Raw genomic sequence first — 14252 nt, 5'->3', positions numbered from 1 at the left:
TGAGTAAAGACGTTCTACTTTTCAATGTCTAAAATAGAAACTTTTATACGAAGATTGAAATAAAAGCCCTTGAACAGTCATTTCTCGCAGATTTAATCCTAAATTGTTTTACCTTAAATACTGCATGTTTTTTTTTTTTTGTCGTCGTCGTTCTCTCAAATTGTTTCCATTCTTCAGGATTAAACGGCCCTTCCCTAGGTCGTGAAAGGTTAGCGGAAGCAAAAGACAAACATAGAAGTGAACTTGACCGTACAATTTTTGTGCAAAAGGGCGTTTTTATTCGCTTGGTGATTTTTAATAGCAAATTACGCTTGGCATGCTTCCTTTGTCTTAGCAAACCCCGATATACTAATTTTAAGGCGCCGCTCTGACCGCAATACAATCTTAATAAAAAGGCTCGACTGAATCAGTGAATGGAGCAGAAACATGCGCAATGAACTATCACGGACGGTTATTATATTCTTCATTTGGTTTCTACGACCTACGCTTTCGCACTAAATTAGTACCGAATTTGCAAACGCTCAAAATATTTGTTGCTGTTTGAACGATTTTTCATCCAGTTTGCGTGTTACATATAACAAAACGACCACTGTACGGCGAGGGTAGGGTAGCGGTGTAGAATTTGAATTGATGTCCATAATCAAAAGCCCATCTCAGCCATTCAATATTCGAGACAGGAGAAAGACATTTGGATACGAAATGACTGGTAGCGAAAGATTACAGAACTGGTCGGCTCTTTCGCCCCATTTCCTTCTCTTATATTGTTTCGACTGCGCAAATTATTCGCCCCACAACTGCGAGGAGGATTCATACTAAAAAAAATGCCAACAGTGTTAGAAAGGACGACTGGGCAAGACAGTGGGCGTGGTATGGCTTAACCTCGGTCAAACGTAAAACACTGATTTACCCTTTAACCCCTGATATCAAAGAACAAATTCTCCTAGCTTGTTCCCATACTTTTCTTATAAAAGTACTGGAGAGAAGGTATTAAAATATCAAGAAAATTCACCTTGATCATACCTTAATTCTCTTGACCTCAGGGGTTGAATAGGCATTAATATTACAAGGAGAAATTTGATGCTGATCACTGAACGTTAAAGATAAGGTTTTTACTTCGAGAACAGATGATAAGTTGTCTTGTGAATGTATGAGTTTACTAAACAAAAAAATTCCCTGACTCTTCCCTGAACACCAAAGACAAATCCTTTTATAATGAATAGATGAATTACATAAGTGAATATTTCACAATTATTCCACGAGCGCGCGTTGGGCATGAGATGATAGATAGCCAACGAGGCGCGTAGCGCCGAATTGGCTGTAATCATCTTATATCCAACAAGCGCGAGTGGAGTAATTGTTCTATCAAAAAAAATCTGAAATATTGCTAGATCTTATTTGATTTTGCTTTGCACGAACAACCAGACTGGTGGCTAGGCACTGGCATCTTTATATTATAGCAGTGTAGTTTGTTGCTAGAGAGCGCAAAACTCAGTTTATGTCTACCTCTGCATGAAGAAAGAGAAGAAGAAGAAGAAGAAGAAGAAGAAGAAGAAGAAGAAGAAGAAGAAGAAGAAGAAGAAGAAGAAGAAGAAGAAGAAGAAGAAGAAGAAGAAGAAGAAGAAGAAGAAGAAGAAGAAGAAGAAGAAGAAGAAGAAGAAGAAGAAGAAGAAGAAGAAGAAGAAGAAGAAGAAGAAGAAGAAGAAGAAGAAGAAGAAGAAGAAGAAGAAGAAGACATTTCCCCCTTCTCCAGTTCATCTTATTATCCCTCGCGCATTGAAACTTACAAAAGTCTTCATTTATTCTTCAAATAATCTACAGTAAGACCCATAACAAATGGGCAAAGCATACATCAGAAAACTACAAACATTAGAACAATTATTCACTTCAGACACTAGTGATGCTACAGTCAACACTTTATATCCGGAACTAAGACTTCAGCTTGAAACGAGCTCATCCAAAATGATCGTGTAACGCGAGGTCTTTGTAGTCGACCTTGTCTCAAGATTCAAGACACTCCCTCAGTCTTCTCTCTGTGAGCATATCAGAACGCCTGTGTGCACAACAAAAAACCGATACCAGCTATCAGAACACGTAAAAATGCGATACCGGTATTTGCGAATGTAAAGAATTAATCCAGTAAAAATTACCCATAGGGGCTTGTATATACGACAACAAGTGGTGAGGTGCATGCACTAAGCCCCCAAAATAAAATATATCATGCTGGTAGCAGACCGTATAACATGCTTTTGACAGCTTTACACGTTTTCCCGCTCCTGTCACCAGACACATGTTTTTCCACCCTTGGGACCGGTCTTCCACTCGTTAACAGTGACGTGTCTTCCCGCCCTTGTCACAGATTACATGTCTTCCCGCGCATGCGACCGGTTAAATATTTTGTTATCGGTTACATTTATCCCGCTCATGTTACTGGCCACTTGGTTCTTCGCCTTGTCACCAGGTTACATGTTTGCCCGCGCTTGGGTACGTGTACAAGTTTTCCCGCGTTAGTTAGCAGTTACATGCAAGCTTTCAAGCTGTTGTTAAACCGGTTACGACCGGTTTACGTTGCACGCTTTCTCCTGTTTATCGCCAACTGTATGTTTTCCTGCATTCGGTAACTTATCACACGTTTTCCGCCGTTTTCAATGGTAAGGAAACATACGGGTTCGGCTAATAACAATTGCACTGACTGCTGACACAGATGTAAATGTTCGCAATAACCTTAGTTTTAGTTTTACGATCAAAAAAATTAAAGCTTCCCTACCTTTGAGATTTTAGCGTTTCATTGAAGCAACTCAAGCTTTCTTCCAGGGAACTAAAAGAGAGATCAATATGTGGGATGTCCAGTTCTTCAAGAAATTTCGGTGACTTCTACAACAGATAAAGAAACAGCACTTAAGTTAAACAAAAAAAGCAATGAATAAGGGTGCTTTAAAGGTGTTCTTTTAAAATTCTATATTTGCAAAGGACAGAAAAAAAAAAACTATCAATACTATAGCAATGTTAAAAAGATGGCTCTCGTATTTTATCAATCTACACATGGCTAGGATGGAAATGGATTGCAACTTGAAAAAATTCCCAAAGTTCTTCAAGTTCTTCCTGTGTATTTTGAAGAAATCGCTGTAAACTGTTTATAGTTTGTTCTTCCTTGGAAAATTACTTACGCTTGATTTTCCTTCCGGGGCTCTAAAGGCAATTTCATGCTAAAGGAAAGGTTGTTTGTGAAATATTTGAGTAAATTTGAACAAAATACAGCAAAATCTCCACGACAATGTCCCCGGCTTTAAATTCAATCACACAAATGAACATAAGAATGGGTACAAGTCACATGACTTCTGTACCTTGCTTTCGCCCAGGCTCTGCGCTTTTCGTTTTCTCCGCAATGTCGGCGCCTCTAACCCCACAGGACTATCACCATCACCAAGAACATTCTTGAGTAATTCTTCAAATCTGAACGCATTAAAAATCAAATTACACGAGGTGAATTAAATTACACAGGGTAAGTTTAAAAAGAAAGTATAAAGCTGACCGCTAGCTTGATACTTTGGAGCAACAATTGACCATTCTTCACAATTATTCGGAGTTTTCCTGACTTTTCAACATTCTATAGGCTGCCTTGCTTGCAAAAAAGACGTGGGCGCTAAGTCCAGTGTCCACACTCACAAAATCAAGTTCTGGTCTACACGTATCAGTTTACGATCGAATTTCTCCGTCCACATGTAAAGTAACAACATTGGAAAAGGCACGAAAAAAGGAGAGTTTTGATTAGTTTAAATCATTTACGTGTAGACAGCAAAAACATGCGCTCCGCACATTTTTTTTTTCTTTTTTTTACGGCGATGACACCGCATGGTAAAATTTTTTGTATGCGAGAGACTCAAACTCACCTACTGCTGCAACTTGCAAATGCGACACGAAAATGCTATCTGTAGACCTTTTTCATAAATGGCGGCCGATTTATTATTCTTTTCAATATATGTTAATTAGCCCTACTAACCTCATTTCAGAGTAAAAATTCTTTTCAATTTTGAACATGCTGACGAGGCTAGTAAGGCTAATTTTCATGAAAACAAAAGAATAATTTATCGGCCGCCATTTATGAAAAAGGTCTATACTAATTCCCCAGTGATTACCCGCAATCAGCGCCGGTTACATTTTCGATTGGTCCATTTTCTTTCCCTCTCGCCTCGCACTTGGCTAAATGAACGCCTGTCATACAAGTTAGGTTCATTGAGATTCTTGAGTTTGCTGTGACTGTCTTGAATTTTTTGTTTGCTCTAATTTGGTTGTAAAAGACTCAATAGACCCTTCTCCAAAATCGCGGAAACAGATTTGCATGAGTTAAAATTGAACTGAATGAAAAACTGATACCAGCACTGGAAAGAGCACCTTTACTTTAGTAACCTTGTAAAGTTTCAGCTTTTTAGGTGTTACATCAGCTTAGGAAATGTAAAATGTATTTGACAATTTTACAGACGTTTGTATGACTAGGGGTATACGTCATACCCCCAGTCATACAGACGTCTGTAAATTTCTCATTTTACAACTTACATTTTCTCAACTGATATTACACCTGATACACTGAAACTTTGCGGGGTTACTAAAGTAAAAGTGCTCTTTCTAGTGCTGGTTTACGTTTTTAATTTTAACTTATTTGAATTTTCAGCCGCCATTTTGGAGAAGGGTTTATTGAAAACTGCTCGAAGAACCGCCGGCTTCTAACAATTTTTCAGGCAAGAGCATTCCCAAATGAAGAGGAAAACGACTAGAGCATAACCCACCGTTTGGACTCCATCTTGGCTTCTTCTACTGCAGCTTTTAGCTTTGCACTTGTTACTCGTACCGAAGGATCTGAGGAAGTACTGGAGGGCTTGACTTCTACAGATGGCGTGACTGAAGTTGGCGTGACTGTAAGTGACGGCGTGACCAGTGATGTCGTCAGTTGTGATGGTGAAGTGTTAACTTGAGATGTACCTACATCAAAAATAATTTGATCTGAGAAAGATATCTTGATTCACTGAATGATCGATCGAATCAATCAATTGAAAATTAGAAATATAAATATGCACGCTAGTATTTTTAAAAAGAGAAGAGGGTGGGGAGGGTGGGGAAGAAAGGACAGAGAAAGCAATGCGAGGCGTCAAAACAAAGAACGGAATGTGGGATTTTCCAGTTGACTGGACGGGAAAACGAACGATCCTATGATCCACTTCCCCACCTCTAAATGGGCCAAACCAATAAACTTTGGCAGGAGCCCATGATGGGCTCCTGACTTTTGGTTGATGTTTTGGTGATGGAAACGCTTTCACAGATGGTTTAAGTGGATGTTATTTATGGGGAGTAGGGATGGCGCAGTGGTGAGAGCACTCGCCTCCCACCATGTGGATCGGGTTCGATTCCCGGACTCGGCGTCATATGTGGGTTGAGTTTGTTGTTGGTTCTCGTCCTTGCTCCAAGAGGTATTTGTTCGGGTACTCCAGTTTTCCCCTCTCCTCAAAAACCAACATTTCCGTATTCCAATTCGATGTGGAGAGTGTCCCCATACTGTAAAGAGCTTTGATCATCTCGTCATGGAATTATGCGCTATACAAATTGAAAAATCTTATTACAAAGAAGGTATGTCCTCTAGGTACTGGCGGGCTTTCAAAAGGGAAACCAAACAAAATCCTGTTGGGGGGAAAGTTGGAGAGGGGAGGGGTGGGGAATAGAAAATGGACAAGCATCCCGTCCAGGGAAAACTAATGGCAACATGTCGCTTCATACCAAGGAAACAGAAGTATTGAGCGGGAAACGTGAACGACTAGCTTGTGCGAACATTAAAGCAATGAACCTAAAATATTGCTTCTTCCTTTAGCCCGTTCTCTTCTATTTCAACTAGAAAGGTTTACTGGGCAGTCGCAATATTGGCGTACTATCTGTTCTACTAGACTTGCACATAAAATGTTGTCAGGAACCATCTGTATACCTTTTATCTCATCCAGCTGTTGTTCCATGTCTAGAAATGACTCGTGCAGCTTGGTGTCTCTGTTTTTCCTTGGTCTTGATGATTCAAGCCTTAAAAATGTTTACAAATTACATGTGATTATTATTGAAAATGACGGCACCGTTTGATCGACTCTGGGATAAGAAGATTAAGTTATTACCTTGTCGTATTGTCAGCACTTGCTGCTTCTTCTTTCGAAGTCTTCGCCGACTGTCTCCAAAGCAACGGCTGAACAAATGCACTAAGCTCTTCCTCTAAATAATATACATATTGTTCGGCTAGGCCTGCGTCTGAGTGCAGATACGTAAGCCGAAAGTTAACGCATGCGTCAACGACAAGTGGCCAGGGAACCTTAGAAGCGGAGAGCATGGGGCTAGTCGAGAGGAAGTTGATCTCGTTCAGGACTCGTTTTGCACGAGCAAGAATCCACTGCACCCTACAAAGAGTTAAAAAAGCTTAAATCCACCACTGTACTGAGAGATCGACTCGAACACAAAAAGGTGGCTCTCTCCTCCGCCGAGGTTGCATCATGAAAAAAGAGAGGAAATGGGAAGGCAAAAGGGAGCGTGGGGGACGACCTTCCCATGGTCCCCCGCGCTCCTCGTCCGGTTATTTCAATCTCTCCAGTCCCTTATTTGTCTCCGCTCGAGCGCGAAAGAAACCGCCTGGGGAGGAGAAGTAAATGTAAAGATTGTATTAGACAAGTAAACAGGGACTTAAAGTACCCAAGACGAAAACGCCACTTACAAAAATATAAATTCACGTTACTGGTAAACATACGTACCAGAATTAACGTACCATGTAATATGTCTCGCATTTTCCGTTGCTGCAATCGCTACCAATACTAGAATCAAATTATTTTTCTGCCAACGATCACGGCAGCATAGAAACAGCGAAAATCCAGGTTGGTGGACTTGTTACACTAGAGAAACTTTCCGTATAACCCAGCGTAGCAATTTTGTTCAGAGACAACTGAACTTGCGCAGAACGCTTCCATCCAAGCTACTCGCAGCTAAAGCTTATGTATACTCGGGTAATTGTTAACAACAGTGAACAATTATTTTAACATTTCCATGGATAGTTGTGGCTGTCAATTTGTAAACACCAAATTTATTTGTATTTAGTTTAGTATAGACATACCTACCCGCCTCGACTAGCTTTAGATACTTGCGGGTAGGTATATAACCAGCTTGTAACTGTCTGTTTTAATAAAGTGTTGTTGAAATATGTTTTCGCCATCAAAGGCACCCTAAAAACCGCTGACACTGCAGCTTTAATTGTTATTGCCCAGCTTGTGTCCATTAAATCAAATCCCCAAGTTTTAGGGTAAACAACTTCGAGTACTTTACCTGTTTAGTAAACCTGCAGAGTTGGGCGACAAACATCGAGCGTATTCCAGACATAATTCACTTTCGGTCTCCCAGGTACCTTGACAAGTAAAGAAAACAATAGCGAATCAGATTCTAATTTCGCGTTACAATGACAGACATTTGATCCAGCATTCAATGCACAGGTCAAAACAGTAGCTTCTTTTCACAACAACGATGCCTTTTTGTCGGTAGGGGTGGGGAGGGGGGACACTTTGCTCCGGGAAAACGAAATAAGACAGGTCACGCGGTCTCCTACGCGGCCGTTATTTATGCCGTGGCGAGCGTTGCGTGACGTCCCAAAGAGTTTGGCGGTGCAAGTTCCGATTCCCGTTGTAGTAGGAGCATGCCATTGGAGAGCATTCTGCGCCTCAAAACCGATCGGTTTGACATTACAAACTGCTTGAAGCACTTGTGTAACAGCTTTACACAGCTTACCTTAATAGTCAACAGTCCATGAGCTTTATTTCGGAGGCGAGCTGGTGTGGCGGGTGGGGACTTATCAAAAGAAAGGCTTTTAGTATCTGAAATGTCGGGCGCTTGTGTTCAAAATTTTACGGTATAGGTGGTTTGCATTGCCGCCATGTTGGTGTACAAAAAAAAAAAGAAAAAAAAAAAGAAAGTTCGTTGACATAGTTTCCATAGAAATGGCAGTTAACTCCCAGAGGAGAAAAATCTTATTGCTCCTGTACACCAACATGGCTGCCATGACGTCACATGCAAACCATGAAATGAATTATACGTGAAACAGATTCCACTAAAATGTCGATTATTTCGCCTTTTAAGAATTTAACGAAAGGGCAAAGTTTCGTACAGATCTGCTCTGCAGGCACACACTGTCCACCCACCTCACATTCTTTGAACGTTTGATATTTGGTCGAGTTTGAAGCAGATCTTTATGAATCTTGTTGAACATTTTTGGTTTGGTTAAATTTGCTGCATAATCTACTCTTGGAACTCTTTTGCATTTCATTTCAAATTTTTTTTCAGCGTCATTTACCGTCAAACCAAGTGAAGCGTACCCCTCAAGATTACATTGATGAATTGATTATTTGAATATCGATCCCGCTAGTCGCAGCTAGTAGCTAATGAATTGATTTTTTGGATTTTGAACCCATTAGCCGTATTCTTGGAACGCCTAGCAAGTTCAATGTCCGAATAATCAATTCATTATTGCAATCTTGAGGGGTACGCTTCACTTGGTTTGACTGTAAGGCGTGGCAATGATTCAAAAAGAGAATTCCTTCGATATTCAAACAGATTCTCCAAACAAATCCACCAAATGAATTCATTCTTAACAAAGGAAACGAAAGTAAGGAGAAATAAGATTCTGATCTCACCATCCTCAGCAGCTGGTGGCGGAGGAGGCAGCTTCAATGCTGTTATACAACTGCGCAGTCTCTGTAGATTTTCTTCGCTATTCCACGTCACATGTGGTGCCCCTAAACAAATGGAGTTAATGTAATTACACCTGGGTATCATAAGGGTTATGACAAGCAAGATTTGGTAATTACATAACGTGCAACCTGGTCTAAAGCTTTTCTGTACCAAGAGCGCTGAAATTCAAAACCAGTAAAATACAACAACAACACCGTGATACATTAAACAATCAAACAAACAAACAAACAAACAAACACAGAATTTCCAATACCCTTTCACAAAATATCAAGAGAAAAAAACAAGTAACGCGCTTAAGTGCCGTTGAAGAACTTTACGTCACATTCAGAATTCCAAGCACAAACTCAGAAGTTAGACCACCTTGTACAGCATAATAAACAGCATTACAGGAAAGTACTGCCCAGTAGCTTTCATTTGAATGGTCACACTTTAGGATTTCAGTCCAAAACTCAGTAAGTAGAACCATCACAGAACAGCACAGGAAAGAACTGTTCAGTAGCTTTCATTTGAATAATCACACCGGCTTTAACATTTCAGCTATACACTCAACCGAGAAAGTGAAATTTATTTTTAACAAAATAGAAGAGGATATTGTTCAAGATAAATGGACGGTGCACCCGGTTTAGAGAATTTCAACGCTCGTAACAACAAACAAAAAGGCAAAAACAAACAACGAACAAATAATTTAAACGGTTGAAAGTCGCTTCATATGGGCATGCACTTTTTCAAGGCAATTACAGTTTCTATCGTCCAAACGCTCTGAATGTACATACAAATTGAGTCGACAAAGCTTTACGTAAATTTTAAGTAAGATTTTAAAAACGGCCTCCAAGAAAAGCTGCACTTCGTCGCTTTAATTTTTTTTCTTGTAGTAAGGTAGAAGGTAAGATAAATAGTTGATAATGATTAATAAGCCGGGGGAAGTGCCGTGTATAAATTAAGTTACCCTATCCTTATCCTTTTCTATCCTATACCTTGGTCTAATGTCTCTTTATCAGTCAATTCACTGATGGGCCACGAGAGACGCTGTAAACTGTGTGATGATACAACTGCCCCAAGATGATCCAAAACACTGTTGAACAGCTCGATGATAGCCTCTGGACACTGAAAAATCGAGAATGCTCTTAGCTTGCGTTTAAGCCAGAAGCTATGAGTAAATGATAAAGTTGTTAACTTAATAGATGAACAGATGAAAAGTCTTACATAGTTACTGTTTTGAATGGGATTCAACCCTTGACCCCAGCAAAAATGACGCAGTGCTCCACCAATTGAGCTATCAAGCAGACTTGGAGCTGGGGCAAGATTCGCGAAGCACACCTAAGTTAATATGTATCGTGGTATTGTTTCTTAACAATAGCCTATTGTCAATGTAACAATATACTCTTTATGTAAGGCCCCGAGGGAAACAGTTTGTTTTGTTTTCCCTTGAGTCCTGATGTTTCCTGAGACTGACTCTCGGAAAAACAAAACTAACTGTTTCCGGAGGAAGCATACATTCAGTGCTTTGTTGTATATTTAGACTTTCCCTTCAACAATCACAGCAAAACAAACAAACAACTGAGAGGGCAACAACTGAGGAATTATATCCCGGTCGGGATACATTTGTATTTGATCAGGGGCACGTGACCAAGAATCAACCAATCACAGTGCTCGTTTTGTTGAGTGGAAGTCTAGGTATATAACAATAGGCTACTGTTAAAACTAACAATAAACTATTGTTACACTAACAGTAGCCTATTGCCGAGAATCAATACTTATGTTTGTCCCATGAACCTAGGTTAATGGCCTTAGCTCCCGCGAGTCTCTTGTAGCTCAGTGGTAGAGCATCTGAACTAGTAATCGGAAGGTCTTAGGTTCAACTCCTGATAGGAGCACTCGGATTTCCTTTTTCCGAGTTTGCCTGTGTCATTACTGAATAATACATCATTGTCAATACTTAGGATACAGCTCAAGTTAAAGTGCTTAGCGAATCTGCCCCATGGTCATTTTGTGAAAGTTAAATCACAATTTAGAGTTTGATTGCTCTTTCTTTCGGTTCAGGTATTATAAAGTAGTCGAGCGAGAAGAAAACGCGTCAGCACGAGAAAATCGCACGCTCTTTTTTTAATGTTTTCCATAATACTTATGGCGGTAACATTAAAGAGAACGACTTCTTCTTTTTCCTTAAAAATTTTCCACTAAAACTTCAAGCTCCACTAAAGCTGTTCACATTGAAACTTCAAGCTTGTCTGGATTCCCTGTGTTTATATATAGCAGTGGCAGAACACCCAAGACACGAGTCATTTGGCCAGGTTTCCAAATAACATCCTCTTTAACCCAGAGGCAGTTAGTCCCGACTTCGCCCATGAAATTTTCGCCTCGCCCCGACTAGTAGTCTCCCTCGCAGCCGTTCTTTGTCTCGTCACGCAACGCTCCTCCTTGTGTGGAGGAGCGTTGCGTGACGAGTCAAGGCTGCGAGGGAAACTTCCCGACTAGCTGCCCCTGGGTCTCCCCGGGTGCAGTGCTGTTTTGCTTGAATACCTGTTGTTCAAGTTTGGCTTGTTTTCTTATGAACAGATCCTCAGCTACAGGTACTGTGAACTCTCTTTGAACACCTTAAGAATAGAACACAACAAAAAATAAGAGGTTACTGGGAGAGAGGAGGGGGGAATGAGCTGAAAAGAGAGGCCCCGTACGTGAAACTCATATCCTGTACAAGAATAAAATGTATTATCCTTGGCGCAGTGGTGAGAGCACTCGCCTCCCACCAATGTGTCCCGCATATGAAGTAGAGTCCGGGATTCGAACCCGGGTAATTGTTGGTTCTTGTTCTTGCATCGAGAGATTTTTTCTCCGGGTGCTCCGGTTTTCCCCTTTCCCCAAAGACCAACATTTCCAAATTCTAATTTGATCTGGAGAGTATCCCCAGTTAATGCTCTGCGCTAAATACATTGCCACTTGAATAAAGTGAGCCATCAAATGTTTATCCTTCCTCAGATCAAAATGGCAAAATCAGTTTTACTCTTATTTTAGAGGAGTAGCGTTTATCAAAGACAAAACGGCAAAAATCTCTACAATGAACCCTGCATTTCAGACGAAAGCGGCTTCCAAACCATACCGCTTGGGACACTGATGTCTATATTACTTATATTTGAAGGAGACTATACCCACTTCACAAGGAAAACGTCAAACAGATCCCTCGAGTAAATGCCACGAATGTTATCCCCTCTTAACCATCATCGACTAACTTTTATTGCACATTTTCGTAAGTTCATTTCACCTTCTGACAAGTTCAAATTCTTTCTACAAACCTCAGTTGCCCTGCCAGCAGGGAGATCGGGGGTGCTTACCATTTACACATGGAAATTTTCGGCATAAATACGAAATGATTTAGCTTGTCTTAACAGAAGATGGATAACATGCAAAATGTATGAACATCAGCTGTAAATTCCAAAAGGAGTAATAAAAATGCATCACTTTGACCAGAAGCCCATAATTTCAGAAGTAATCCAAATGGAATGATGCGTACCATTTGATTTTCCAACTGGAATTTCCGGGTTTTCCAAGCAAATGGTAAGCACCCCTCGTTACCCCTAAACACATCCTCCCTCTTCTGGGTATTTGAACTCTCCTTTTACATCGCAAAAAGATCATGGGAGGTGGATAAGACCGAAGGCTCGTTTTCTGCCACTCCCTCCGGTCCGGGGTAAGCGTGGGCTCATTTTCCCGAGCAGCGGCTCTACCAAATTTATAAATTATTCGCAATTCATCCTATTGGATGCCAATGATGTTTTAATAAACTATTATCATTATTAACACTAATCAAGCCTAATAAGAAGCAACTTTTCACTTGCTCGCCCCATACCAGGCTTCCTGCACACCCATGCCATTCAATCGCGCCTCAGTCGCGCCTGCTACTTCATATAAATCCATACAACTTACCATCCTCGATAAAATTTACCAAGCTGTCCGTCTTTGGCAGACTTGAAAAAAGCATGTGACGTCCCAGCCATGTGACCGCTGAGTTCAACTGCAAACAAACATAGCGATATAAATTAAGCTCTGTTTACATAGAGGCGAGCGAAGTTCCTTCAAAGGTAATATTTCACGTCGCCAGAGACAAATTTCAGTTTTATCCCGGCATAACTATCGCTGTACAAAATCAACCGATGGTGAACTCATTTCACAGGTGTTTGGTCAAACAGCGAGAGATAAAATTCGTCTATTCGTCTTGGGAAGAAAAAAAAAAAGATCACGGAATGAAACAAACGAATTAAACTTGTAAACAGCTGCAAGATGAACATTTTAACCACGTAAACGCTTGTCTCTGAAAAGGAAAAATTCGGATACCACAAGTTATCACTCAACAGTGATCTTCAACAAATTTCTCCTTGTAATATCAAAGCCTAATCTATCAGAAAGGTTAAGAGAATAAAAGATATGATCATCCAACATGAATTACCTTGATATTTTAACACCTTCTCTCTAATGTTATAAAAAGAAATGTATGGGGGCAAGAAAGGAGAATTTGATATTTGATATCGGGGATTAAAGAGTTATTCTCCGAGTTCCGTTGCACACAGACATACCATTTGTTGAGGAAGAAACATTAGCTTACGCGAAGAAGAAATGTTTATTTATTTTTTATTCATAATAAATGTGTAATGTTAAATTAAGGACAAACCGTTTGTGAGAGATCATCTGGATGAACATTTGAGCTGACACCGAAAAGTTTGCATTCGGACAGGAGACCATCAATCCTCAGTTGCTGGATACCAAGAATGGAGAGAATACGTGCTGAAAAAAAAAAATGGATACAGTCTTGTTATATAAACACCAATGAAATACCAGGTGAGCTTTCGCGCGAAAACATGATATCTTCACACGTGAAAAGATCACCGTTGCTACGGTTACATAATAAACCGCGCTTTTTTGCGATGATTTGGTATTTCATTGGTGTTTTTATAATAAACAGAACATTACATAATACTCGAAGAGAAATTTCGTATCTCCGCGCGGTCACATCACACATCGTTTGTACAAGCAGAGTCCTGTGGGTCGGAAATGTCTGGCCAGCGTAGTTTTTCTATTTCTACACTGAAAATGAACGTATTTGTGGGTGCGCTTACATGGTATAAATTAACTCACTTGGAGGTAAAGTGCTTTTGTCGTTGTCAATGGCAAACACAGTCACTGGGAGTCTTGGTTCTGGAGGTTTGCTTTCCAATACGCGTCTCAGTCGAATATGGGCCTCCCTTGCGGCCTAAACAGGGCAGAAGAAATCCAGTATTTTAGGGAACGGTGACTCTACTTTGACTCAGTCATTTATAAGAACTGAAATTTCACTTTTGGCACCCTTACTCGCTGATTAAGCTGAAGTTCTTGCAAGTCCACGACAAAAATGGCCGCACACGCACCGAGAAACTGCCGGCTGTCCAAAACCTCTCTCGCTTCTGAGTTTGTCAACACGCCATAACAAGCCTAAAATATACGAACAACAGACGACAGATCAATATGGTGAGCTT

The 14252-nt window shown here is 40.4% G+C and overlaps 1 protein-coding gene across 3 annotated transcripts in view; it reads right to left on the bottom strand.

The window, feature by feature from the left end:
• Positions 1 to 1773: 1773 nt before the first annotated feature.
• Positions 1774 to 14252, bottom strand: part of LOC146485269 (germinal-center associated nuclear protein-like) — a 46812-nt gene continuing 34333 nt past the window's right edge. For all 3 annotated transcript variants that reach the window (XM_085103639.1, XM_085103638.1, XM_085103640.1), the window contains exons 30-43: positions 14089 to 14208; positions 13876 to 13990; positions 13412 to 13524; positions 12670 to 12757; positions 11269 to 11342; positions 9723 to 9852; positions 8691 to 8792; positions 7333 to 7411; positions 6144 to 6419; positions 5966 to 6054; positions 4782 to 4974; positions 3342 to 3450; positions 2765 to 2871; positions 1774 to 2050 (exon numbers count right to left, since the gene is read on the bottom strand). In XM_085103639.1, coding sequence (XP_084959765.1) covers positions 1999 to 2050; positions 2765 to 2871; positions 3342 to 3450; positions 4782 to 4974; positions 5966 to 6054; positions 6144 to 6419; positions 7333 to 7411; positions 8691 to 8792; positions 9723 to 9852; positions 11269 to 11342; positions 12670 to 12757; positions 13412 to 13524; positions 13876 to 13990; positions 14089 to 14208 — 1647 coding nt within the window. In that variant the 3' untranslated portion in view covers positions 1774 to 1998. The remainder of the gene's footprint in view (positions 2051 to 2764; positions 2872 to 3341; positions 3451 to 4781; positions 4975 to 5965; positions 6055 to 6143; positions 6420 to 7332; positions 7412 to 8690; positions 8793 to 9722; positions 9853 to 11268; positions 11343 to 12669; positions 12758 to 13411; positions 13525 to 13875; positions 13991 to 14088; positions 14209 to 14252) is intronic.

The sequence above is a fragment of the Pavona decussata genome, unplaced genomic scaffold, assembly GCF_977016875.1.
Source record: "Pavona decussata unplaced genomic scaffold, jaPavDecu1.1 SCAFFOLD_27, whole genome shotgun sequence".
Taxonomy (NCBI): Eukaryota; Metazoa; Cnidaria; class Anthozoa; order Scleractinia; family Agariciidae; genus Pavona; species Pavona decussata.
This window is presented reverse-complemented; position numbering and strand designations above follow the sequence as displayed.